The sequence below is a fragment of the Phyllostomus hastatus genome, unplaced genomic scaffold (assembly GCF_019186645.2).
Source record: "Phyllostomus hastatus isolate PE091 unplaced genomic scaffold, TTU_PhHast_1.1 phas_scaffold_216, whole genome shotgun sequence".
NCBI classification, from domain to species: Eukaryota; Metazoa; Chordata; class Mammalia; order Chiroptera; family Phyllostomidae; genus Phyllostomus; species Phyllostomus hastatus.
Window position 1 is genome coordinate 7,000,253 of NW_025334018.1, and position 27,782 is coordinate 7,028,034.

A 27,782-nucleotide genomic window follows, 5' to 3' on the forward strand; every position below is an offset into this window, starting at 1 on the left:
TTCTCCTGAGACCTGGCTCACAATATTTTTAAGCCATTCATTCATTCACCATATACTGGGTGGCTAGGCTTTCCTTATTAATTAACCATACTCCTCTATGTTCTTTCAGCCACTAGTTACCCTCCTTGTTCTACTTTTGTACATATTGCATGTTTCACATAGATATTTTCAAGCTACTACCTTTATTCTGTCTTCCAATTAAACACTGAAGTAGTGACCCTCTTTTCTTTCATCTATTCTATATTATTGTCCCAATAATAGTAATATAGTACTATATATTGTAGTAATCTGTACTCTTTTAATACAACACCCTGGAAAGCGTTAATATTCCTGGATTCACTTTGAAGACATAGAAACCTCAGTAAAAGGAGGTTAAATCAGTAATCCCAAATCAAACAGCCTGTAAGTGGCCGGGAAGGGGGCATCCAAGATCTGGGCTCAAATAACTAGCCTCCCTGTAAAATATGTAAGGGCCTATGAGGTTTGGGACAGGGGTTCTGATAGAGACAGCTCCCAATCAATAAAAATGCTGGCACATGAACAAAACCAACAACAGAGGTCCTGCAGGGCGTGTTTTTGTTTATTAGTTAAGTTTCACATGGTTTTATTTAGAAGGAAGGGTTGTCTCCCCACCCCCCAACAACAACAACAAAACCCACCCCAACCCTTTATCATTTCACTCACCTCTCCCAAACTGGCCCTGTCCATTCCCTCTCTAGAGGGATCGACGTCCGGAGGCTGGAGGCCAAAGGCTGCCCAGGCAAGTGGCCACTTCAGAGGCAGAACCGCGGCCTCGAGCCGCAACACTGTCGGTGAAAAATTTACGCCCTGGGACCGCAGGATTCCCGAAACAATAAAGGAACTAATCTGGACTTGGTCCTTTAATATAAATAGGAAAAGAATACTGAGGGTGACTATCTTCCCCGCCCACCCTCTCTCTCTCTTCTCCCCACAGAGCCCCCGCGTCCATTCCACAGCCTGATTTACTAAGGGAGTCATGTGTAATAGGCGAGGGGGTAAAGCCACTGATTGCAATCATTGTAACTTGCTAAATCAAAAGGACGTATTTACATATAATTTGCATGTACTTATAGAAGTACGCAGTAAGTGCGCTCCTCCTCTAACAAGGTACCCCCGCCCACCTGCCGCTTTTTGCTCTAAGCCCGGAGCCCCTGCCACCTTATCCACCAAAATTTACTTCCCTTTCGGCTCCTTAAGCCTGGCAAATTCGACCTCTTAGGTACGCCTTCCAAAGATTAGCCCCTCCTTCCACCGGTAGGCTCTTCCTCTCCTCCTCTCCTCCTTCTCCTGCTTCCAAACATCTGTTCCCCGCCCCCTTTTCTATTTCTAAACAGGCATGTTCCAGGCAGCTCACTGGACTCATTGGATTACTATGGGGTCGGTAGGGTCCTGAGCGTCGGAGAAGCAGGAAAGCACATCCCAAGAAAAAAGTCTGGGGCTTGAAAGAGTCAGGCCGTGCTGGGAATATTTTTGGGGGGGTGGATCTTGGTTGTGCGGAGGGAGGAAGAGGAGGTTGTGTGGCCCGGTCGAACTTGAAGCAGCGCGAAGGCCCCTTCAGGCGGTGCCGAGGGCAGCCCCGCAGCCGGGGCCTGGTGCAGCCGCCGCGGCCGCTGTCAGGGAAGCGCAGGCGGCCAATGGAACCCAGGAGCGGCCGCTGCTGCTGAGGCGGGGGTGTCGGCAGCCCGACCCCGACCGCCCGCACCCCCTCCGCGGGGGTCCCCCGAAGGTAAGCGACTCCTACCCCATGAGCCCCCCTTTGCCCTGTGTTGTGGAGGCCCTTCTCCCACCCTGTCCCGCACAGCCTTCCCCCGCCCCCACACCTGGGTTCGACTACAAAACTGCCCTCCCGGTGGTAGCTGCACCCCGGGTTCCTTCGCCTCCCTTTCCAACCAAGCCTGGGGTACTTCTCTGATTTTTGGCTTCCTCTTCTGTTTAGCTCCTCCCTCTGCCCCGGGGGTTCCCCCCTCCCTCACTCTTATCCCTGCTGCCTCCGTCCCGAATTATTTTGTCTCTTAAGTCATGAACTCTTTCCACATCAGGATGCCTCTTATAATGTCCATCCTTGTCCGTCTTTCCTCCTGCCCCAAACCTTTCCCTTGGCCTCCGCTTTTTTCCCTTTTCGTATTATTCCCCTTTCCTCCGATGTCTCTGTGCAACCCCACCACTGGCTTACCATTTCCCTGAGCTAAAAGATTGTGGCCCTCTCTTCCTCTGCTTCTTCTGATTCCATTACCTCACCGCCCCCCACCCCGCTATCGGCTTCCAAGAATTGCCTGTTCCCCTGTCCTTAAGGGATCTCATCGTCATTCCCAAAGTATCATTTGTGTTCTTTAACTTTAATCCTTACCCTTCTCTGGAATGTTTTATGGTCCCTGTAACTTTGTTTAGCTTACTTGCCTCTCCTTAATCCTCCAACCTTTGGAGGTGTATTCCTGTGGAAGAGAGGTCTGACAGTGCCCCTTCCCATTCAGGATTTCCAACTTTGACGCCTTCTCCCTTGAGTGTCAAGGATTTTGCTTATCCTTATGGCACTTGGTTCTGTTTTCCCTGTGTTCTTTGTGTGTTCTCTGTCATACTGTTTATCTCCACATACTGCTTATTTCAGGATCAGCTAAACCTTGAACTAAGAAGAAAATGTGTTGGGAGGAGTGGGAGCCTCAGCTGTCTCACTCAGGCTTTTCTGGACATAAGGGTGTTTCTGAACGATGGAGCAAATTTTGAAGAAGTCCCTATCAGATTACACTTTGTTGACTACTCAGGATCAGCCACTAGGAGGGATGAACAGTCCTGCATGGAAACTGAATGAGGTTGTGAGAAATTTTGCTTTGGGTTATATAATTTCAAGCTTGTCTTAAAGGGATCGCAGAGTAGAATGTCCTCCCACCCCTGCCCAGATCCAAGAAGAATCAGTTTGCTGCCTGTGACTTACTGGAATAGTTTTGGCTGATTCCATAGAGGCTTAGGACTGGGGTAGGGTTGGGGGGTAACTGGGAAAAGGAGCACAGGACAATGGAAAGAGCTTGTCTGTTCAGTTAGTGCTTCTGTGTTCAACGTGTAACTTCCTCACTTGACCTCTAGAGTGGGCCTTTTTGAGAAAATGGCCCACTCTATAGGCACCAGCGCAGTACGGCTAATAGCAGGATGTGAGGTGGGGGAAAATTGGACTTGGTTTATTTGTTTATGAAACATTCTGGGTCTTTCAGACAAAAAGTATTTATTGGTACTGGTTTAGCTCTCCAGAGAATTTCCCCTTGGCCTAGTCTACAACCATGGGAGTAAATCAGTTTGAAAGACAAGCTTCTGCTTCCATCTGCCTTGCTTTTCTCCCCCTCTGCATTAAGTTGTCATGCTGTTCCTCTTGTACTTGATCCATAACTCCAGATCCCATAGGTGGAAAGTGTGTTTGTGGGCAAAAACCTTTGAGGAAGCTACCTGGAAAAGAGAAATGGAGTGATTTGAAACTAGTTGCCCACTTGCATGCCATGTCTCTCTCAGTCCTCGATAGCAGAGAGGGCACGTGAAGTTCGATTCATTTTCTAACACTAGCCCTGTTTGAACGTACTCTTACTACTTCTTCGCAGTTCTCCCCTGACTTTCCTTGTTAGCCAGAGTGCAGTCTACTCGTAATCCCCCTTTTTAGGAGCAGCTTTACTCCTTGGAAGCTCTCCCAAAGAGAAATCATATTTCCCTAGTTTCCCTGCTTCCTTCTCAGAGCTGGGTCCACGCTGCATGAGAATATGTTTGCTGAACACTATCCAAAGCAGCAAATTGAGATTCTTTGATTAGGGAAAGAACTTTGGGAGGAAACTTTCAGAAATTGGCATGAGATAAGAGCGGACCTAGTACAAGTGCATTTGGGGCTTGCGGCAGGGAGGATCAGTTCAGAGAGAGGTGAGTGTACAGGTTGCTTTTTTTGTTGTCTGTCTTTTTCCGCACAGGCTCCCAGAGCTGGCTTGGGCTGTCTGGCTGGAATCTGCTTATACTAGTTCCATGGCACTGCACAGAGAGTTCTCAGCCTGATTCAATATTGATTTAACTATCCCAAGACCACTGCCCTCCCTACCCTCCTGCTCCTAGCTTGAGAATGCCCTCTCTCCTGATGCCAGCTCCCTTTATGGGCTTTGGGTGACCATTTACCTGGTTCCTAGTAGGGCTTGAGCCTGCTTGACTGCTCAGCCCTGTGTTTCTGTTGTACAAGGAAAAAGTAGTACTCAGTTTCCATCTCTACCATTGAGGTCAAGGGGGAAAGATGAGCTGAGACCTCCTTGAAGCAAGGAGAATTAGACCTTAAAACATGAAAAGGAACTTCTTAACAGCAAAAACAGGTAGCCTAGGGTGATGTGGAGTCCCTCTTGAAGAGTGACTTTAAAAAAATCATTATTAAAGGTATATGCGTAGTTGGTAACAAAACCAATGGTACATATGAGTTTATGATGAAAATCTACAGCCCCTTTTCATTCATCCCTATTTTGACTTCTTTAGATTTAACTTCTTAATTAGCTCAGTGTTTACTTCTGAAAGTTATCACCATAGCTTTAGATAAAATGCTTGTGTCTCTGATTTCTTGGTTTATTAATTGTTACAAAGAAGATTTAGCTTTGGAGGATTTATACAGCTTGTTTATATGATTATATCATTTTCATTTCTACAGGAAACCTTAACTAACATGTTTGAACCTCCCTTTTATTTTCCTTTAATTTTTAACAGTCTTTCTTAACTACTCACCTTGTAAGATGATAAAGATATTGGCTCAGCTTTCCTTTTTCCATATGATCCATCTCAAAGGGATCTTTTAAAAGGAGAAGGAAAATTGATCTCGCCTAGGTGCTTGGAGGCAGAGCACTAAATCAGACAATCTCTTAAAGGCCATTCTATGAAAATATAGGAACATGTAAGAACATGTGGATTGGTCTAAACTAGTCCATGGAAAAAGATTTGAAGAAGGGAATGGTGATGACCTGGGTCAGAGGACTGATTCAGGGCTCTTTACCACCGCGTCCTAGCAGAGACCAGTGCAGTAAGTCCTTGAAGGGAGGCCAGTGGAGGGTTGTTTGCCTAGACTCTTTTGAGGTGAAGAGAAGCAGAAAGCCAGGTTAAGTGATAACGTGCCCTCCCCCCAGAGTCCTCTGGAGACATTCACTTAAATGCTCAATCATACAGAACACATGCCTGTAAACCCCTCTGTCCTCTGCAGTTGCTGCTCTGCTCTGAACAACCCCCTGATGCTCAAATGGGGATTCCCAACATTGCCCACACATAGCTGTGGAACCCAGTCAGTTGTCAGCATTTTCACCCCTCTTTCCTAGAAGCCAGCTGCTGCACTAGCACAGGGGAGACCTCTTTGATCCTCTTGCAGTCTCACTAGAAGGCCAAATTAAGCTCCTAGTGTGAAATATGGAGCCTCAGTTGTCTGAATGTTACTAAGAGCCACAAGAATCGTTTGATATAAAAGGTTTGGATTCTCTTCTTTCACTTTTTTTTAAAGATTTTATTTATTTTTTAGAGAGGAAGGGAGGGAGAAAGAAAGGGAAAGAAACATCAATATGTGGTTGCCTGTCACACATCCACCTCCAGGGACTTGGCCCTCAACCCAGGCATGGTCCCTGACTGGGAATCAAACCAGTGACCTTTTGGTTCACAGGCCCACACTCAGTCCACTGGACCACACCAGCCAGGGCTTTCACTTTTTTCTTACTCTTTGACTTACAAGTTGAAGGGTACTGAATGCAGGGCCTGTTTCTTTTTTTTTCCTTTCATGTTCTAGTCCTTTCATTTTCTTGAGAATGGTTACTTATCAGAGCTGTGTTTTCTTTGTATTTGAAACTGAAGGAATTGATATTGAGGACCATATCTGGATTTAGGTTTTAGAGACTCCATTTCTTATTTTTTACTGTCTAAATTGCCAAAACAACCTAAATTCCTTTCAATACCTTCTTTCTCCCGTATCTGGCTTCAGATACAGGCAGTTTCTGAGACTCAGAGAGGACAGGAGGGAGGCCCAGCTCCAGTTTAGAAGCTTCTAGTGGCAGAGCTGCCTGCATAGGAGAGAATTCTGATTTTCATGCACCTCTTGACATCATCTGGTTCCCTGGGTAATAAAGGCTGCCGAGTGGAGTAGCTGTTCAGTGGGGAAGTCCCTTAAATACTGTGATGTGGGATTCCTAGGTGAGCCATAGGGTGAAAGAAATGATGTTATTCTCACCTCCCTTCCTGGTGCCAGAAATAATCCCCACTGTGATCAGTTGGGGCAGACAGCTGCTGCATTTTCTAGTGAAATCTGAGACACACTGTATGTTGGAGAATATCTGAACTTCATTTTCCTTGGAAGTTTTGAAACGGGGACTTTATGAGCATTTGGTGACTTGGAAATCTCTGGAGTAGAGAAGAAGGGAAAGGTGTGCCAAGCATAGAGAGATTGAGAGAGAAAAAAGAGTTGTTTGCATAAAACCCATTGAAGCTGTCAAGTGGGCATTTAAGTAGTCCTAAAGGGTAGTGGTCCCAGTTGAATTAGAATGACCCCTGGTGCAGAGTACACTACCAAGGTGTGGCAGGGAGTGATTAAAGCTTTCTTCTTATTATTCCTGTGCAACCCATAGCTGCGAGTAGAGACAGATTCACACAGGCAGCCGTGCTGGTTCTACTGCTCAAAGGGCACTGCATAATTTGAGGAGAGAGTATAGTGAAAGAGTTGCCACATTTTTTTACCAACGCCAAACTCAAACTGTAATCAGGGATATTAGATTCGGGAATGAACTTGTTGCTTAACATAGTTGAGAGAAACAGAAATTGAAATAGGCTTTTTTGGTGATCTCTGAAAACAGAAGAGTTCCCCATCTGCCTTCCTGCAAGAGTTTAATGCTGACAGTTGGGAGACAGGGAACTAAACTATGTAATATCAGACAGATCAAAGTAACTTTGACTTTTAACATTTCAGAGGTGCAGTAAGAGGCCCTGGGAAGGTAGCAGTGGAAAATGGGGCTTTCCAGAGTGACTAGTGAATCTGTATCTGGGCCTCCTTCCACTTATCCAAAGTATATAGACCCAGGTTCACTAAGGTCAAAGGTGATGTCACTGTTAGTTGGAAATTACCTGCATTCCAGCTCGACAGTAGCCACTGCCTTCCTCTTGCCCACACTCTGAAGCATGTCTTAGATTCACTCTGTCTGCATTTTTGTGAGGAGGCCCCTGAGCCCATTGCTGACCACAGCCAGATTCTGGAGCTGGGTTGATCTGACATTAACAATGTGCCTCTCCCAGTTCTTTCTTTGAAATTTCTTTCTGTTCAGCACTGACTCTCCTGGTCTGGATCCGGTGGGGCTCTGGAGGATTGTTCTAGGAAGGCAGTGGCTTTTGTTAGCAGTGTTCTCTCATTGAATTTCCTCCAGAGAGGGACACTTAGTTAGTGATTCCCGTTCCCCCTGTTCTTTAGATATTCTACACCCAGGAGTTCCAGCCTGATTTCTTCTTACCTTCTCACAGTCCCTCCTGTTCTTAGAGTGTGTGTATGAGCATGGATAAAGTAGTGTTTGGATAGTGAAGGGCTTTCATAAATGTTTTAGAAGATTTTCAAACAACAAGATAACTATAACTCACTTCCCTTATAATAAACTGTGTGTGTGTGGACACACACAGGCACACACTCTGTTTACTAATCTTTTCAGTAATTAGGGTTCAGCTTGTACTTACTAAGTACTACATGTGTGAGGGACTACGCTGGATACTTTCACATGCATGAAGCTATTTATTCTGTGCATGGCAACAATGGAAAGTAGATAGGTTTTTCCCATTTTTGCAATCAAGGAAACTGAAACTTAGAACAGACATGGCTTACGTAAGTTTATATATCTCATAATGGCAGAATTTTGAACCCCAGCCTATTTGACTCCAAGTTCAGGACTCTTCCCACTATACTTTAGCTGCCACAGCACTGGAAAAAGAGGAAATCACATCATGAAGTCAGACAAATGGCACATCTTCAGCATTGATGATGGTCATTTTAGAGCTGTTTATTTCTAAGTGAAACTTGGCCTGGTATTTGTTGCCCTTATTCCTTGGGAACTGTGGGTCTAAAAGGGAAGGTTAAAACATACCTGTAACTAGAAAAATACATTAAGACTTTACCACTAAATAAAGGCAAGATGCTCAGGACCTGTATGGAGTGTTATATGAGTACAGAACTACAGTTTAAAGAGGAAAAGAAAAAGGCTATTGGCAGGCATTTAAAGGGAGGTATGGGAAGAACACAAAGATAGAAAAGCATTTGAAGAGTTAGGGACAAGGGAATAATACTAGAATTGCTTGTCAGTGTAGCTGAAGAATTTGTAAATCTATATAAACATAACACATGTAAAACGACATTTTGCAAATACAGGTTAGGAACAGAGCCTAAGCTGAGGAATTAGATGCAGAAGGAATGAAGAAGAAAGCAGTGATCAGAAGTAGAGGTGGTCAGGGAAAGCTTCTTGGCAGGGGATGACTTTGCCTCTGTTTTTTGTTTGTTTTTGGGGGGATTGGTTTTGTTTTTTAGATTTTATTCGTTCATTTTTAGAGAGGGAAGGGAGGGCAAAAGGGAGAGAGAGAGAGAGAGAGAAACATCAATGTGCGGTTGCTGGGGGCCGTGGCCTGCAACCCAGGCATGTGCCCTGACTGGGAATCGAACCTGTGACACTTTTGTTCGCAGCCTGCACTCAATCCACTGAGCTACGCCAGCCAGGGCTTGCATCTGTTTTTGAAGGAATCCCGGAAGACAGAGAGGAGGTGCCTGGGAAGGTTTCATGGCAAAGGGAAGACCTGAGGATGGCACCACTAACCCATATGTATCTGTGTCTCCTTTTCTCTTCCTTTCTCTCTTCTCTCTCCTACAGCTTGGAAGCTTGAAGTCTGGCTGTGGCCATGGGAGACACAGTAGTGGAGCCTGCCCCTCTGAAGCCAACTTCTGAGCCCACTCCTGGCCCACCAGGAAATAATGGGGGCTCCTTACTAAGCGTCATCACAGAGGGGGTCGGGGAACTATCAGTGATTGACCCTGAGGTGGCCCAAAAGGCCTGCCAGGAGGTGCTGGAGAAGGTCAAGCTTTTGCACGGAAGTGTGGCCATCTCTAGCAGAGGCACTCCACTGGAATTGGTCAATGGGGATGGTGTGGACAGTGAGATCCGCTGCCTGGACGATCCTCCTGCCCAGATAAGAGAGGAGGAAGATGAGATGGGAGCCACTGTGGTCTCAGGCACAGCCAAGGGAGCAAGAAGGCGGCGGCAGAACAACTCAGCCAAACAGTCTTGGCTGCTGAGGCTGTTTGAGTCAAAACTGTTTGACATCTCCATGGCCATCTCATACCTGTATAACTCCAAGGAGCCTGGAGTGCAAGCCTACATTGGCAACCGGCTCTTCTACTTTCGCAATGAGGATGTGGACTTCTATCTGCCGCAGTTGCTTAACATGTACATCCACATGGATGAGGATGTGGGTGATGCCATCAAGCCCTACATAGTCCACCGTTGCCGCCAGAGCATTAACTTTTCCCTCCAGTGTGCTCTGTTGCTCGGGGCCTACTCTTCAGACATGCACATTTCCACTCAACGACACTCCCGCGGGACCAAGCTACGGAAGCTGATCCTCTCAGATGAGCTGAAGCCAGCTCACCGAAAGAGGGAGCTGCCCTCCTTGAGTCCAGCCCCTGACACAGGGCTGTCTCCCTCTAAAAGGACTCACCAGCGCTCTAAGTCAGATGCCACTGCCAGTATAAGTCTCAGCAGCAACCTGAAACGAACAGCCAGCAACCCCAAAGTGGAGAATGAGGATGAGGTAAAATCCCTGGGAGGGGCAAGGTGGCATGGAGACAGGATGTCTGACACAGGGTCACTCTGTCCTTTTCTCTTCTTCCCTCTGTTTCATTTCACTGATAAAAGCATGAAATGTAAGAATGGAAAAAAACCCTTAGAATTCATATATTCCAGCTGCCTCATTCTACAAAGGAAAAACTCAGAGACCCAGAGAGATAAAGTGACTTGTCTCAGGTCAAATAGCTAATAGCAAGGCTGATACACCTGACTCTGTCCAACGATTTTACTAAACTGCACAGCCATGCCATTAACTCCTTACTTACTGAGAACTGTGGCAGAGACCCTCCCCACCCTAACTTGAAACCTGGGATATCTACTGGAACTCTCAGCAGCAACCATGGAGAGAAGGGACTATATGTGTGAATTTTGTGTGCTGGGGGAGGGGAGATGTTACGTAGAACCTCAGCTTCATTCTCCTGACCACTCCTTCTCATAATCCCTCCCCCCCCCCACCCTGCCCCACTCCCTGAAGATCCTTCTTTTTGTTTTCATAAGGGTAAGTTTCATTCCATATCTCCAAGACACCTGCAGAATTCCTCCTACCTACCTTTCCTCAGGGGAAAGACATCAATCTTTCCCAAATCATTTAGGAGAAGCACAAAGGAAAGAGGGAAGCAATCTTGGTATAGAGTAAATTTTGGACATACCCAGTGTCTAGAAAGAAGAGAGTGCTACAGCAGTATTTGGGAATATCGATTTAGGACACAGAGCAAGGAGGAGGTAAGCACATCAGTAGATTATACCCACCTTCCATTCCACATCTGGACACATAGCAGAGAGAGTTGCCCAGTGGACAACCAAATGTCAGTGACCTGGTGTCCCAGCCAGAAAATGGTGCCCTAGTCCCCCCCAGCTCCCCTGCCTCTGGCTCACCACCAGCCTGGCTCCCATCTTGGCTGCCAGCCCAGCCTAAATATGAAGGGAGAAAAGAACGAGGAATTTGTGCTTGTTGGAAAATGCATATAGCTGTGGTGCTGGCATCTGCCTCTCTGGGGCATATAACCCACCCACGTTTTTGATACAGTGGGACTTCTTTCAGCTAGAAGAAGGTCAGAATGACTAGGGAAGGGAAAAGGCAGGAGGGATGGAAACTACAGAGGCTGCTTTCTCTGGAAATTCAGTATTATGATAATTTAATAATAGGCTAAAAGAGCTAACATTTATCAAGCACTTATTATGTGCATTGTGTCAAGTACTTTAAATTTAATCCTCCCAACAACACTAATGGACGTTTATTCTACCATTGAGCAAAGGCTTAGCGAAGTTAGTTGGTTTGTCCAACATCTCCACTAGAGAATGTCACACTAGGCCTCACATCATAGCTGGTGCTCCTAATCATTCAGCTGATCTGTCTTGGTTATTTCTCAGCATCTATTTCCCCAGGTTCTCAGCTGTCAGAGTCCAATGGGGGAAGAGCAGCCTAGGCCTTAGCCATCTAGGCTTCCACATCCATGCACAGGCAGAGCTCAGCTCTGAGAAGCAAAAAGGACACTATTCATTTCTGGTTGTACATGGCAGGGAAGCCCGAGGTTGTGAAGGGAGGTTGTTGCAGAGCAAGAGGAACCGCCCAGATCTGGAGGGACTAAGGTCATGAAAGTTTGGGGAGCTCTTCCTTTTGGGGTCAAGTCTGAAGCAGTGTGAGTGTGAGGCAGTTGGAAGTGAGTCCCCAGTGTTTCTTGCCAGGCCTGTCTTTTCTCTGTTTGTATTTTGTGTCTTCATCTTAGCACCAGAAAGGGTGAAGCTTCAGGGTTTTTCTTACTCTGTGCTGATCCTTGGTCCCATCTAACCCCAGCCCAGGTGGGATTATGGCTGACACCCTGAGATGCAGGTATTTTGTGCATGCTTAAATCCTCTAGGGTGGCCTCTAGCTGCCATTCTTCCCAACCTGGCTTCTTTATTGTGGGACACTAGATCCAGGAAAGGAAGGAGATACTACATCGCCAGGCTCTTAGGTTATCTGATGCTGGCAGAATAAGACACCTAAATCCACTGCGGCTCCTCAGGAAATGTGAGATCAAAAGTAAGAGAGAATCAACATGAATATCACTAGGAGTCTAAGCATTGTAATCTTCAGCACAGAGGTCTCTCCACACCCCTTTGTCATTTTAAGGATACGTCGCTCAAGGCCTTTGTCTCCAAATACCAATACCACTATTTCTCCTCCCCTGTCCCACAACATTTATTCACTCAACAAATAGTATTGAGCTTATACAATGTATAAAGCCGTGTGCTAGAGGCAGTAGAGGATGGAAGATAAAATGCTGTCCCTTCTCTTCAAGAACCTATAAGGTAATATGGATACCCCTTATCTAGGGCACTGTTTAGTTTGTGAGTTGATTTTGTACCCTGAAACTTTACTGAATTTATTAGTTGTAACAGTTTTTCATGGAGTTTGTGACTCTTGAAGAGTTGTTTCCTGCATATGAGAAAGATGTATACAGCTTACTAATACCAAGCACATAATTATCTAAGGTCTGAGCAGAAACTCTCAGAGAGGCTAGAAGGAGACCTGACTCTGCTCCCCATCCTTGCTCTCCCTGTGGGTTCTGAGTTTAATCCTGTACTCTGGCCACCTGTAGAGGTACCCTGGAGGGTGGGGCTCAGAGGAGAGGCTGCTTGTACAACTCTCTCCCTGCCTGCAGTCTCCTTGCAGAGCTTTGCCCAGATCTCAAAGAGGCTCTTACTTTCTTTTAACGAGGAGTCCTTTATACTCTCCCCTACAATCAGCCTAGTCAGGGAGATATGCTCAGGCAGTTTTCCTTCCCATTTGTAACTCAGTGGTAAATCATTTGGCGTGGGGGGCGGGGCACAGTTAGGTCCCACCCCACATGATGACACTCCAGTGGATCAGCTTTGTCTTTTCAGGACTGCAACCTTTGTACAGAGAAATCTGCTGCATGTCACACTGGTAGCCTCAGTGAGCCTTCCAGCCCGATATGGTGTGCTATCAGCTTCTTGGCCTCAGCTTTTCTCCTTGGAGCTGACTCAGTATGAGTGACTCAAGCCTACAGAGGAGAAGAGAGGAGCTGGCCATGACACATCTCCCCTCCCCTGAGGCTGTTAATGAGTCAGACAGAACCTGTCTGTGAGAGGATCAGCTAGAGTGTTGCTCAGGGAGCCAGTATCCTGCCTGCTCTTCCTTCCCCCACTAGCTCATGGATAGAAACCGAACCACTAAGTCATGATAGACTCTGGCATCCTCACTGTCTTAGTTCTCCTTCCACCTCTACCTCCACCTCCACCCAAAGCAGAAGAGTTGTTGCCGTGGGAGTGTTTGGTTTGGCTTCTCCCTCCAAGTGCCTCTCTCCCCAGATTCTTCAGGGAGGGCCCTGACTATAGGACCTCCAGCCAGAAAAGAACTTATACCATGAAACTGAATTAAGCAGATGCTTGAAATGCTAATTGCAAAGTAGACGCTCAGTGACCGCTGCCCTCCTGCCCTGGGAGCTCCCAGGACTTTCGTCTTTTAAGTCCAGGCCCCTTCTCTACTGCAGGTTCGTGCATAGGTATTACCCCTTCTCCCTGCTCTGGGAGAGTTCATTGCACAGAACACAGGAAGGGCCTGCACACAAGCTGCAGCAGAACCATTGAATGAGAGTTTGACCACTGGCCCTTTCCCCTGTTTTGCTCAGGGACCCCTGTAAGACACAGGAATAGGTGAAGTTTAGATATCCCCCTCGGCTGGTACTAGGACAGTTGCTGCTCAGCTGCCCACCTTTCTCAGATGGAATCAGCTAGGACCCAGCTCCCAACTTAGGGCCTAAAACTGTAATTGTCATGTGAAATGGTCTGATAGGAGGCCTAGGGGGTGGGGTGCGGTGGGGTGGTAGATAGGAAAGATACTCATTCTTTACTCCAACAGCATCTAGCCCAAAGGTTTCATGCTTATAGGTCTGTGGTACCCCTTGCCAGGAGCCAAGGTGGGGATGAGACTTCTCAGGGTGGTGATGAGGCTGATTAGTGTGGAGATATACCTGGCACTGAAACTATAGCTCTTCTGCTTCCTCCTTGACACTTCAAAGAAGCTGGGGGAACAGAGTTTCCAATATGGGGGACATGCAGCTTGTTACATTCAGTTTCTCTGTGGTGGTCTCCATGGAGAAGGATTTGATTGAGAGCAGTTATTACCTCCTTAAGGGTCCCATCTTTAGGATTTTGTCCTAAAAGCAAGATTCTTGCAAGAACAGAAGGGAAGAAAGTGAAAAACAGAGGCCACTGTTTGTTCAACCCTTCTGACCACAAGGCCAGAGCTAGCCTTCCAGCACCTCCCACAGTGTCAAAAATCTGGGCAAGTGGCATTTCTGGGTTGACTTTCTGTCACTGAAGCAGAAAGGTAGAGCTACACCAGAGAAGCAGATATGATCCAAGTTGGACCTAAATTCTTTGCCTTTGTCTCTCTCCCCTCCCTCCCTGCCCCCTCCTTCTCCCTTTGTCCTCTGGCCCTTTCCCAGGAGCTCTCTTCCAGCAACGAGAGTATTGATAATTCATTCAGTTCCGTAAGTGGGGCCAGGCTGGGACTGGGTGGCAGGCTCCCCCAATGGCCGCATTTCCTCTCCGTCCCCAGGCCAAGGTTGGAGTTAAAAGGTGCTTTTTTTTTTTTTTTTTTTCCTGGGAGATCAGCTTCTCCTTCCCGGGCCTCCCAGACCTGGGGGAGTCCCCTGCCTGTCGCCAGTGCCCTGAGCCCCGGCTCAGTGGGGCTCAGTTGATCCTTTTCCCGGGGACAGCTGGGATGCAGTGTGTTTCAGCCCCCAGCTCCTGAATCTCGAGCAGCAAACAACTGGGGGAGAGGTAGAATTTACCCCTGGATTGATGCCAAGAACTGCTTGGCAGAGAGCGCCCCCAGGATCCAGTTTCTCCTACCCAAGACCCTTTCCCCGTGGCTTCTGCCATCAGACCATCAAATATTTATTCAGTGTTTTCTAAAAGCCAGGCCCTATGCTGGGTGAGCTGATTTCAAAAGCAAACGAGATTTGGCCTGAAGGAAAGTTTTATGTCCCCACAGCCTGTTTTCTTTTTAACTTCAACCCCATTTCTTCCAGGTCTGAGTTCTTCCCTTTCCCAGCTCCCTGCCCACATGTTCCTTAATCATCATTCTGCTTTCTTGTTGCCTCTGGACTAACCCCCGACCCTCTGGTTCCACAGGGTCTCAGACCTTGTTGCTGGGCAGAGACGTGAGAGGAAATGCTGGACCTTCTGGGAGTTTGGATGATTTTTTTCTTTTACATTTTATTTTTGATTTGTCTTCCCAATCCGTTTTCCCTGTTCTGTGCTGATCCCCTTTCAATCATGATTCCACCTCCTCCCATGTGGCAGAGCCCATCTCTGAAGGCCTGGGGTCACATTTCCAACATGCTCACATAACTTAGGGGCCCCCCTCCCAAATGCTGATTTGAAGATGGGAAGGAATGTTGCCTTTTCTAATCTGAGATGACTGTGAATTGGTTGGGGTGGAGGGTCCTTGGGACAGTGACCATTTGCCACCTGAGTGGATGGATTAGGGGATCAGGATGAATGAAGAAGTGAGTCCTCTTCCTTTCTTTCTCTTTCTCTGTTCAGCCCCTGGGATATTTCCAGGGACCACAGAAGCCTAGTTCTATTGTCTTCTTGTATCTCTTTTCAACTCTGCCTCCCAAAGCGTTCGTGACTGATTCCGACACCCTATTTTATTACTGTGTGGGGCCCTGAGCCAGCCCCCTGTGGGGTAGAGGCTGCTGATTAGCTGTTCCTTTGAACCTGACTCTGTACACATGCAGAGGTAGGCCTGGTACTGCCCAGCTTTCAAAAGAAGCTCTTTTTTGCAGTTTGAGGGAGTGAGGGTAGAAATTCTCAATCAGGAAACTAAGCAAGACACACAGAAAGGGAGAGAAAAGCCTGGTGAGTGAAACACTGTTTCTATGAATGGAGGAGACACTGTTCTTATGTACCTGAGGGGAGATGGGGTGGGGAGCTGGGTGGCTATCTTGATCAGATGCTCCTGGTGGTAGAAGGACTTAGGGAAAAGAGCCCCTCTTCAGGCCAGCTGAGTCCATGTTCTCCTTCATCCCCATCTCATACCCCAGACTGTCTCTGCCCTTTCTGGGAATGACATGTGCCTGGCATGAGGAGTCAAGCTCAACAGGGAGTAACTATGGGGACCCTAGTCCTGAAAGGTAGGGAGAAAGGACCCAAGGAGGAATCACTGAAAGAGACAGGCCTTCAGGGCCAATGTCAAGTGAAAGGAGCCGTACTTTCCCCACCCATCTGACCACACCAGCCTTCCTCCATTTACCCATTGATCATTCCCTTAGTAATCCCAAATTCCTACATCTGCTTTTCCTTTCCCCACTGATCATCCCCTCAGTAACCCTAAATCTGCTCATCCTCTTCTCATCCCCTGCATGTGCACTGACCTCTGGTAAGAGATCATGGGGTGGATGGGGCGGGGTTCCATGTAAATCAACAAAGGTCATTTGAATGGAGTGAGTCCTCCTTTGAAAGGGGAAATACTGACTCAGAGCCCCCTTCCCTAGCCTCATGGGCCCTAGCGGAGCCCCAGCCTAAGGATCCAGGTGGGGAAAGTAACATCCCCATTCTCAAGATGGGTGAAGCCCTTCAGCTATAGGGAGCTCTTCTCTCCAAGGCCCTCTCTGGATATTGTCCCCCCACCCACCTTGAAGCCTTGGGACATTTCCTGAGGAATTCAAGTCTAGAGAAGAGGGGTGCATCCCAGTGACCTGGATTCACACACTTTTACCCTCAATAAACAGCCTGTGGAGAAGGAATGTGCTGGCTCTTCTACCTCTTCCCAATTCAATTTGCCAGGGATGGGGTAGGATCTCCTACTAGGGCTAAACAGTAGCTCCTTCCCTAGAGTTCTCTAGACACTGGGATCCCTGGCCTCCATGGCCAGGAGTGATTGAATGGATGGGCCACTTTTTACTGTGGTTTCTTCATCGTCTTTTACTTCACCCCAACTCCCTATAGCCTGTCAGACTGGCTCCTGAGCGAGAATTCATCAAGTCCCTGATGGCAATCGGCAAGCGGTTAGCCACGCTCCCCACCAAGGAGCAGAAAACACAGCGGCTGATCTCAGAGCTCTCCCTGCTCAACCATAAGCTCCCTGCACGAGTCTGGCTGCCCACTGCTGGCTTTGACCACCACGTGGTCCGTGTGCCCCACACACAGGCTGTTGTCCTCAATTCCAAGGACAAGGTAGGTGGACTCTACTCCATGGTTGTGTCTATGCCCAAAGATGCTCCACCAGCATCCTAGACTCCATGGTTCAGGTGCACATGACTTTACCTTCGTGATTTTGTGATTCTGAGGGCCTTCTTATTCCCTGTCTTGTGCTTTGTTTTTCTGGACCAAAGAGGCCTGATTGTCCCAGCTCACTTCTTGTCATGTCTCAAGAGAGAGTCACTCTCCACCCTTCCTTACAGTCCTTTCGGTAGCTCTTCTGCAGCCCTCCATAACTCATAGGCTTTTCAGGTATAGCAACATAAGAATAGAGAAATCTGTTGTTTCTAATATTTTTTCTGAACACAGTGGGCAAGGAGGAGAGAATTATGCCCCATTCACATTGGAGAGAATTGGCTAAATTTGGTGCTGGTTGGAATGAGTATTAATGGTTCAGACTTCCCTTTAGAAGTATTGAAGGTCAGAGCCATGATTGGAACAGTGCCCAGCTTTTTCACAGTCTTTTTGTCTTTAGGACAAATCCCCAGAGGGTCCCATGCCTCTCTGATGGGTTATAATTCGTAATTTGGAGTGGTTTTGCCCAGATGCATCCTTATATATTTTGAAGCTCAGCTGAACCATTTTGAAAGCTTGGGTGCACTCTCTCACCCAAATTCTTTATATAGGTGATTGTAGGACAAGTTCCTGCTCTAAATACGGTGTTCATAGTGTTGGAACAGATGGTTGAGTGTTGAACCTAGGAGTGGGCAGCAGGAAGAACTGCGTTAACAGAGTTGAGATTTGAGAGACAGTGGTGCAGGTGAACTGCAAATACTGCTCTCGCTTTCCTCCAGGCTCCCTACCTGATCTATGTGGAAGTCCTTGAATGTGAAAACTTCGACACCACCAATGTCCCTGCCCGGATCCCCGAGAACCGAATCCGAAGCACGCGGTCCGTAGAGAACCTGCCTGAATGCGGTATCACCCATGAGCAGCGGGCAGGCAGCTTCAGCACTGTGCCCAACTATGACAACGATGATGAGGCCTGGTCAGTGGATGACATAGGCGAGCTGCAGGTGGAGGTGAGGGAGCTCAAGGAGGTAACACTGGGCAAAACACCTATTCTCCAGGAGCGTCCAGTATATTTCAGACAAGAAAACACACCCTGAGGCAGACTGAGGCAAGAGTCCAAATGAGAAAAGTAGGTAGTATTGGGTACGAAAGGGCAAAGCTCTGAACGAATTGAACAGCCCTAGTCTGGAGTAGATTCAGGTAGAACTCATTTTCCTGCAGGAGGAGTTTAGATTAAATGTAAGGAAGAACTTCTAAGCTGAGAGAATGAGATAAATTTAATCAAGAAATTTATCAAGCCCTGGCTGGTGTGGCTCAGTAGACTGAGCACCGGCTTGCAGACCGAAAGGTTGCTGGTTGATTCCCAGTCAGGGCACATGCCTGGGTTGTGGGCCAGGTCCCCATTTTGGGGTGTGCAAGAGGCAACTGATCAATGTCTCTCTTGCACATCAATGTTTCTCTCCCTCTCTTTCTCCCTCCCACCCCCCAAAAATGAATGAATGAATGAATGAATGAATGAATACCTGCTATATGAAGTTGTCTTAGGAAAGCAGAGAATGGTAAGTTATAATCCATTCATTCATTGAAGAACTATTTAGGGAGGGCCTTTTTTGTGCCAGCCCTGAGTGCTGTGTGCTGGTAAACAAAACCAGGCCCCTGCCTACAAGGAGTTTCTGACCTGACAGGAGACAGTAGAAGACTAGTCAGCAGATAGTTGTAGTATGGTATGATCTAGGTTACGCTGTAGAGAATGGGGAATTATGGGAGCACCTGATGGTGGAGGGTAACACTTATTCCAGACTTGGGGTTGGATACACCCCAAAAGATTTCCTGGAGGAAGTAATATGTCAGATGAGACCTGAAGATGGTTACGAAGTAGCTGGACAGAGTATTCTAGGCAAAGGGGATAGCTTTTGCAAAGACTGGAAGATGAGAGAGCTTGACTCATCTTAGGAACTGAACGAAATTTTGTATGATGTGTGGGTGTGAAGTGGTGACCTATGAGGCTGGAGAGGGCGTCATGGGCCAGATTGGAGATAGGATCCTGTAAGCTGCGGGAAGAAACTTGGACTTTATTCTAGGGTTGTAGGGAGCCAGAGCAGGATTTTATGTAGGGCTGTGACGCAACCAGATCTCACCATATGAAAAAAGAGACTGTCCTTGAGTTTACAGTCTACTTGGGGAAATTGGACACAGACATAGAAGAAAAAAATGTGTAAGATATACAAAAAGGCAGTGTGTGATAAATGATAAATGGGGTTGAGAAATGCTCCAGTACAAAGGAAGGAAGAAAAAGGGGACTTGATACTTAGAGGGAGAAGGAGAGACTAGACTGAAGAATGGTCATGGATCCTAGTCTGGAGAAAGTCTGTTCTGGACCCCAAGAAAGGATGCATCCCTAGCTGGGGAGCTCTCAGTATAAGGTTGAAAGTTCCACTTTCTGTGATGGTCACAGCAGTGGTTTGCAAACTTGAATGTGCCAGGGGTTTTCTAGACAATTGTTAAAAATTCAGACTTCCAGACCCGTTCCCAGTGTGCCGTATGGGAATCTGGTTTTAGCAGCATTCCAGATATTTCTGGTGCAGGTAGTTCACACTTTGAGAAACACCACTCACTGTAGGGCCTATGTGGGTGCCTACACAGTTTCAGGCCTAAGTGATCAAGATGGTGTGCAACCAGGGGAGGCCTTTTGCAGCAGAGTCAGGAAGCGAGGGATGATCGTGACATGCAGACAGCAAACACACAGGGAGGGCTGCAGAGGAGGTGCAGGGAGTGAGACTTGTGCCTAGTGCTCCTGACCTGCCGTCCCCTGCTCTCTGCAGCTCCCTGAAGTGCACACTAACAGCTGTGACAACATCTCCCAGTTCTCTGTGGACAGCATCACCAGCCAAGAGAGCAAGGAGCCTGTGTTCATTGCAGCAGGGGACATCCGGTATGGCCAGACAACACTGCCCCTCGTTTTTCAGCCCTCTTTAAGGCTCTGCCTCTCTCTTTGTCCTCTCCCATTCTGTCAGCCTGTGTCTTTCCCTTTTCTCTCTCCATACTCTGTTCTTGCCCTGAGGCCACCAAACTTGAGGCAGTGAAGGTGCAGGTGGAGAAATTGCCAGGCTGCTCCAGAAAGAAACTAAATGTTAAAGAGAATCCAAAGGGATGAGAACACCAGAGGGAAGAATTAGAGCAGCGTTTCCTTGAGTCGGCCTGAGGACTGCACATGTCAGAGTCGGGTGGGGGCGGAGAGGAGACCTTGTTGAAAATGCAGGTGCTGGAGCCATGGCTGTTCTGAACCAGAATCTTGGTAAAAGAATGAGGAGGGCCTGGTGATTACATTTTAACATTCCAAATCACCAATTTAGCCAAAAGGTGTCGGTGGTATGTGTCCTTCCATGAGTCCGTCAGCCCAGGTTCTATCTGCGTGTGCCTGGAGTCAAGGAAACAGTACAGGAAATGCCGCTGTAGACAGGGACATTAGGCTCTGGCGTAACTCCTCCAAGCAAATGATAGTTTCTCCCTGCTAGACGACGCCTTTCGGAGCAGCTGGCTCACACACCCACAGCCTTCAAACGGGACCCAGAAGACCCTTCTGCAGTTGCTCTCAAGGAGCCCTGGCAGGAGAAAGTGCGGTGAGTTGGAGAGTGGGGGGTGGGGGCGGTCTCCAGCCCTCTCAAAGCTTGGAGGCAACTGCAGGTACTCAGAGCATTTCTTTATTGTCCATCGGGCTCCCAGGCAGTCCAAGAGTCCTTGCCTTTGGGGGAGTTTGATTTGGATTTTTGGTAGAATCTGTGTCTCTGTCCTCACCTTGCCATCACCCTTTGATAACTTTTGCTTCTCTACACAGGCGGATCAGAGAGGGCTCCCCCTATGGCCATCTCCCCAATTGGCGGCTTCTGTCTGTCATTGTCAAATGTGGGGATGATCTTCGTCAGGAACTGCTGGCCTTCCAGGTGTTGAAGCAACTACAGGTAGAAAAAAGAAGTGGGGGAGGAGGTATAAAGGGACTAAATGGTAATGGGGGAAAAAACCGTAAAAAAATTTATTTAATACATAAATAAAATTTTGAAAAATTTAAATAAATTTTTTAAAGATTCTTTTCTTTAAGGATTTTATTTATTTATTTTTAGAGGGAGAGAATGGAAGGAGAAAGAGAGGGAGAGAAACATCAATGTGTGGTTGCCTCTCGCACATCCCCAACTGGGGACCTGGCCCGCAACCCAGGCATGTGCCCTGATGGAATCAAACCCGTGACCCTTTGGTTCACAGGCCTGCACTCAATCCACTGAGCTATATCAGCCAGAGCTAAAGATTCTTAAAAAAAGAAAAAGGGAGGGAGAAAGAAGGGGAACTCAGCCCAGCTGCAGTCCACCAGAGGTGACCCACACAGGTTGCTCTGCAGAGAGCTCTACTGAGGACCAGCTTCCAGCCCAGGTCTAGACTGGGTACAGATTAAACTACAGCTCATGCCCCATCCCCAGTTTATGTCCCCAGAAACCACAGCCACAAAATAGTTCCACAGCGACCTCTTGTGGTCCTTTTGTGATTTGCAGTCACTCTGAAAAGTCATAAACTCAAACAATAGTAAGGTGATTGATTACCAGGGAGAGGTGGATGGAGGAAGGTAGAAGAGGGTAAAGGGATAAATCATGACCTAAGGAAAACTTGACTTTGGGTGATGAACACACAATGCAATGTATAGATGATATATTTTATACCAGAAACCTATAAATTATAGTAACCTCAATGTCACCTCAATAAATTCAATAACAATTTAAGTAATTGATTAAAACTCTAATCTGGTATTCGTAAGTGGGTTGCAGTGTGCTGAGATGTCAGTCCCCCGAGCCTCTGGGTTGGTCACCTGCCAGCAGCTTCACCTATTCTTTATATAAACATTTTCGTTTTCTAGAGAAGCTTTCTGTGGACTTACATCCTTTTCCGCCCTTTCCCAGTTCTTTGAATTAGTAGCTCCCATTCTTGCTGCTTGTGTGATTTCCCGTTCTCTCTGCCTTTGGGGGCTTTCTGCCTACAGGATGCCTTTTGCTACACAGTTCCCCGAGTCTTATCGGACCCTGGACTTTCTTTAAAAACTCCGTTGTCCTCAGTGGGTTTTACTCAGTTAGTTGATGGCCTAAAATTCAAGGCCACCAAAGCTGGGAACTGTCCAGGGGACAGAGGGGGATTTTAGCCTCTTCCCTAAACTCGGATGAAAGGTGATGGTGCCAATGCTTCTTTGTCTCCTCACAGTCCATTTGGGAACAGGAACGAGTACCCCTGTGGATCAAGCCATACAAGATTCTTGTGATTTCGGCCGACAGTGGCATGATTGAACCGGTGGTCAATGCTGTGTCTATCCACCAGGTGAAGAAACAGTCACAGCTCTCCTTGCTTGATTACTTCCTGCAGGAGCATGGCAGTTACACGACTGAGGCATTCCTCAGTGCCCAGCGTAATTTTGTGCAAAGTTGCGCTGGCTACTGCTTGGTCTGCTACCTGCTACAAGTCAAGGACAGGTAGGTAAATTCCTGCCCCTCATCTTAACCTTTTTTCCAGGGTTCTCTCTGTCCATTCATGTGTAGTTCTCATATACTCATCACCGCCTTCCATTGCCAAGATGTAAAAGATGAAACAAACATCGTGTTTTAAGCAGAGACAGACATGTTCATGTGCATTAAGCCAAGGAGACAGACAAGTACTAGGGTAAAGGGGCAAAGACATGATCGATTTATGGGAGAATCAAGGGTTTGAGCAAGCAGGGTTTTGAGAGATGAAGGAGAATGAGAGCAGAGAAAGCTGGGGGAAGGACGCACCAGGCAGACAAACAAGTCAGTGTGATTAAAGCTCGGGCTCTGCTGCCTGACAGGAGAATAGCAGGCAATGATGTCAGACAGGTAAGTAGAGGCCAGATTAGAAGGGCCTGCATGATGAAGCTGAGTTTTATTTTGTGGGTGGAGAAATGATATGACCCAATCTCTGTTTAGTGTGTGCACCCTGTGGCCCTGGGGCTGAGGCTGGCTATCGTCAGGCCTTTGGCAACAAAACAGGAGGTAATGAGCCCTGACCTAGGTGGGTGGTAGTGACTGAGAACAGAAAGGAGAAGGTAAATATGGTAGGCATGATGGAGGTAAAGTTGAAACTTCCAGCCCCGAAATCTCCTATTCCAACATACGATTTTCAGAACTTTTTAGTATTTATTGCTTTGCCCAGAGCTGGGCATTTCCAATATCACATGATCTTTATGTGGCCCAGCTTCACATTATAGGGAAGCGATGTACCGTACACAGATAATTTCACCCAAACAGTGACTCAGGGTCAGCATCCTGAATGCTTCTGTGAGGTACACCTCTCACTGGGCATAGAGCAGCTGCCCTGGGAAGGCAGAGATGCGGTGGCCTGAGCTTCCAGAGCTCCCAGTAACATGGTGGCATATTAAGAGCCAGCTAACAGAGTAGCTTATCAGGAATCTAGCATCTATTAAGTGCCTGCCATAGGCTGACATTCTTGTACTGAAACCAGTTAAAAACCCTGCCAGACAGGTGTTTTATGAGGGTCAGGGAGCTTTCAGAACCTGCACTCATTCCACTTGGTCAGCCCCACAAATGAACCCAGTGAGGCTCTGCATTTGAGGGCTGAAGGGAAATGTAGTTATTTATAAGGAATTTGGTTGCAAGCCTAATACTGTCCCTAAGAGTTGGGATTGAATCCAGGGCCCAAAGAGCCTAGAGCCGAGCAACAGAATTGAGAAAATGGATGGCAGCAAATGAAGCAGGTGCTAGTCAGGCCTCTGCGATTTCCTTTAGGAAATGAAGATGTTTGGAAGGTGAGAATCCATCCTTTAAAGCACAGGGGCAGGGGCCATGGAATGGGCAGCAGAGAAACCTTTTATAATAACTCAGAAGAGATGTAGTCTAGCTGTGAAGAGAATCAGCCAGTGGAAAGAACTGGCAACAATGCACAGGGCTCTAAACCGGAAGCAGGTTTAAGATCTCTTTCACTGCGTCAGTTGTGGCTCGGGGGTGGCTCAGAAAGGTTGCGGTTCCAGTCCTGCTCAGGGCACATAGCTGGGCTGCAGGCTCAATTCCAGGTTGGGGTGCGTGCAGGAGGCAACTCATCAATGTAAGATGCATTGATGTCTCTCTCTCTCTCTGTACCTCCCTTCCTCCCTCCCTTTCCCTCACTCTCTCTCCCTTCCTCTCTCTTTGAAAGCAATGAAAAAATGCTCTCAGGTGAGGATTTTTAAAAAGTCTCTAACTGCTTCAGAATGAGTCCCCAACTATCTCCAGCAGTTGAGAAAAGAAACTGCCCTCACCAGCCTTGGGACCTTGGCAACTAAGGACTTCTCTCAGGGCCTGTTCCCTCACCTGTAAAATGAGAACTGAGCTAAGACAGCTCCTAGAACCTTTCTGGCTCAAGATTGTGCCTTTGTGGCTAAATCTGTAGTGCTTCCCCAGAGTAGAAAGGACTCAGGTGGGACTGGGTTCCTCTGTTCCCCACTTTTTTGTCCAGTCAGACCAACCCCAGAGAAGGTAGCTCTCAGACCTTGAGCTCGGAGCCTAACAAAGCCTCTACTGGCACTGAGGGGATTGGTCATCCTGAGGGGCCAGGCCTCACATGCTCAGCAGGGTGATAGTTCCTCCTTCTGCAGGCAACCATTCAGGTGGGAATCACAAAGACCTGACTCCTCTTCCTTTAACTCTCTTCTTCCTGCAGCTGGCCTATGGTCATTGCAGCCTGAGATCTCTTACAGTGGTGACTTTACCAGAGAGTTGAAACTTACCTTTGAAACCCCCACACTATTTTACATTTAAATTCCTCCCTGCCTGCTGCTCCTTTCTGGTGGAGTGCTGATCTACTTGGGCTGATGGCAATCACAGATAGAATACAGGTGACCAAGTTCTGACCAGAGGCCTCCTCTGAGCCAATTGCTTGGCCTCTCTGACAGCTGGCAGGAGCCTCAGGGGCCTTCTTCCCTTGCTTCTGGGCTTTCTACTAGATTGGGATCAATTTGGGTGCTAGAATTACAATTTTTGGAAATTTAGGATAATTAAACTATTAAGTTGTCAGTAATAGTGATTTCAGATCACACAGCCTTTGTTAGCAACTTACTTTTCTGATTCCCTGTTTCTGCTGCTAGCTTCAGGTCCTAGGAGGTTGGACCCAGAGTTACAGGCTGCAGGAAACACAGCAGGGGACTCCCCTGCCTGGTGTCATGTGGCCAGTGTGTTGCCTCTTCCTCTCCTCTGCCCCCTCCTCAGACACAACGGGAACATCCTTCTGGACGCAGAAGGCCATATCATCCACATCGACTTCGGCTTCATCCTGTCCAGCTCACCACGAAACCTGGGCTTTGAGACGTCAGCCTTTAAGCTGACCACAGAGTTTGTGGATGTGAGTCAGGAAGGAGAAGTGCCGCCTCCTTTCTCTGTCATAGGACGGGGAATTGATGGGCTCCTCCCAAATTAGGGTTGAACAGAACAGAAATGGCAGTAAGTCAGGGTCAGGCTGGGTGTCCTGGGAGGCTTCCTGCCTACTGAGAGTTAGGAAGTGATGGGGTTTGGCATGTTTGCCCCGATTGTTCTGGCTGGTTGGTGGGACGCTGAGCCCCCTCATACCCACAGCTCTCTTCTCCCCTCCCAGGTCATGGGCGGCCTGGATGGTGACATGTTTAACTACTACAAGATGTTGATGCTGCAGGGGCTGATTGCTGCTCGGAAACACATGGACAAGGTGGTGCAGATTGTGGAGATCATGCAGCAAGGTGGGGCTGGGGAGAGGCCGGCCAGGGGATCGGGGATAGGGTGGTGCTCCGCATGGAATTCCCAAGCAGTCCACTCCACCTCAGGACTTCAGGCGGGGGGAGTTCCCGGAGGGTTTCTCCTTTGGGACATGCCTCCTGACAGAGCTCAGTCGTGGGGGTAGCCGGGTGGAGGCCGCAGAAACTACCTCCTAGGTTCACGCAGGGAGAGAGCAGCCCCATCTACAGCCTCTTGGTCCCTTCCCATCTCTCCATCCCTTGCCCAACTCTTGAGTTTCTGTCTCCTCCCATCACTCAGCTTTTGACCAGCTCAAGTGTTTCTAGTCACCACTTTCCTCCTCACCACACTTTGGCTCCCAAGTGCCTTGTCCTCAGGCCTCTTCCCTGTCCTGATACTCACCCCTCCATCTGTCATCTTTATTTACTCTCACTGCGCTATGTCCTCACTGCCTTGTCGCCTTCTAGTCTTTTGTCCAGGTCCCTCCTCTCCCAGCGCTCTGGGCCCTTGTCCCCACCCCCCTTAAGGCTACAGTATACACCCAGTCTAAGCTTCCAGTCTCCTCCTCCCATCCCTGCCCCCACCCCACAGGTTGTCGCCGTTTCTCAGGAACAACCCTGCCTGGCCCCATGATGACAGTGGCCCAGGTCACCTGTGAGTGTCAGATGTAGCATAGGCAGAGTCCTGCAACCAGATAAGTGCCCAGCTCAGGGCCCGTTCCCTAGAACCTCTTCCAGCCCTCCCTCTGGGCCCTCAGCAGTGACTGGGGGAGATGTGGTGTTGGCCCTCTGCCCTCCCCTCCCCTCATGCCCTCACCTAGAGGGGTTCAGGGGTGTGGGACAAAGATGGGCTCGAGCTAGGGCCTCCCACCAGTTCTCCCTTCTCTGCCCAAGCAGAACGGCATCCCCACGGTCAGGGATCTCTCTAGCATACGTGCTGTGGCTGTTACACTGCCCCTCCCTCCTTCCCACTCATGATCCTCTGCCCTCACTGCCTCGCCCAGGTTCCCAGCTTCCTTGCTTCCATGGCTCCAGCACCATCCGCAACCTGAAGGAGAGGTTCCACATGAGCATGACTGAGGAGCAGCTTCAGCTGCTGGTGGAGCAGATGGTGGATGGCAGCATGCGGTCTATCACTACCAAACTCTACGACGGCTTCCAGTACCTCACCAATGGCATCATGTGACACCCTTTCTCAGGCCCCAGAATAGTGGGGCATTCAGGGGACCCTCCCTGGGAGAAATTCCAAACCAGGAAAACCCGCCCACCCATCCATCCCCCCAAGGGAAATGGAAGGCAAGAAATGCAAAGGATCATGTGGTGACAGTAGAGCTTGCCAGGGGGTGGGAGAGCCAGCTGCGGGGCCCAGACTTGCTGGGGCTTCCCTGCCCCCAGCAGTGTCAGTATTACCACCTGACAGACGCCAGGACTCACTGCCTCCAGAGAGCAGAGGTGATCAGTCTGAGGATGCTGGGCCTTTATTCTCACCAGGGTCCGAGGTTCTTTCTACAGGCCATCTTCTTCATCTGTTCTGGGTCCCAGAAAGGGAGGGAAGAGAGGCTTCTTGGTACTTAGGACCTGATCCTGTGGTTCACCTTCGGCCATGCTGCTGCCTGACTGTCCCCTCCCAGGGACTGACTCCTGCCCCGAGTTCCCCTTGGTGGGCGGGCCCTGTCCTTGCAGAGGTTCCCTGTCAGAGGCTGGAAAGGGTTACCACAGCCCCTCCAGTACAAGGGTATTGGCCTAGCTGCAGGGAATTCCTTGCCCTGATCCCTTCCCCACATCCAGGGAAATAGCTCTCAATTTTTTATTTTTAATTTTTGTTTGAAATAAAGTCCTTAGTTAGCCACCTGTGTAATTTCTGAGTTGTATTTTTGGGGGGAGTAGGGGTGAGTGTACAGATGCTCAGTATCTAGGATACAAAAGGCACCCACAGAACAAGGTGGAAGAAG

At 48.2% G+C, this 27,782-nt stretch overlaps 1 protein-coding gene across 3 annotated transcripts; it reads left to right on the forward strand.

Moving 5' to 3' along the window:
• Nucleotides 1-694: 694 nt before the first annotated feature.
• On the forward strand, nucleotides 695-27,688 carry PI4KB (phosphatidylinositol 4-kinase beta). 3 transcript variants are annotated; one of them, XM_045817332.1, is made up of 13 exons: nucleotides 695-1,747; nucleotides 2,627-2,828; nucleotides 8,886-9,822; nucleotides 14,312-14,356; nucleotides 16,824-17,051; nucleotides 17,870-18,097; nucleotides 19,910-20,019; nucleotides 20,603-20,707; nucleotides 20,923-21,046; nucleotides 22,326-22,591; nucleotides 25,334-25,466; nucleotides 25,716-25,836; nucleotides 26,835-27,688. In XM_045817332.1, exons 3-13 carry the CDS (start codon nucleotides 8,914-8,916, stop codon nucleotides 27,014-27,016), a joined length of 2,451 nt encoding a protein of 816 aa, XP_045673288.1. In that variant the 5' UTR covers nucleotides 695-1,747; nucleotides 2,627-2,828; nucleotides 8,886-8,913; the 3' UTR covers nucleotides 27,017-27,688. The 3 variants fall into 3 exon arrangements, with proteins under 3 accessions (XP_045673288.1, XP_045673286.1, XP_045673289.1); XM_045817330.1 differs by lacking the exon at nucleotides 2,627-2,828 and having other exon boundaries at nucleotides 696-1,747; XM_045817333.1 differs by lacking the exons at nucleotides 2,627-2,828; nucleotides 14,312-14,356 and having other exon boundaries at nucleotides 697-1,747.
• Nucleotides 27,689-27,782: the final 94 nt, after the last annotated feature.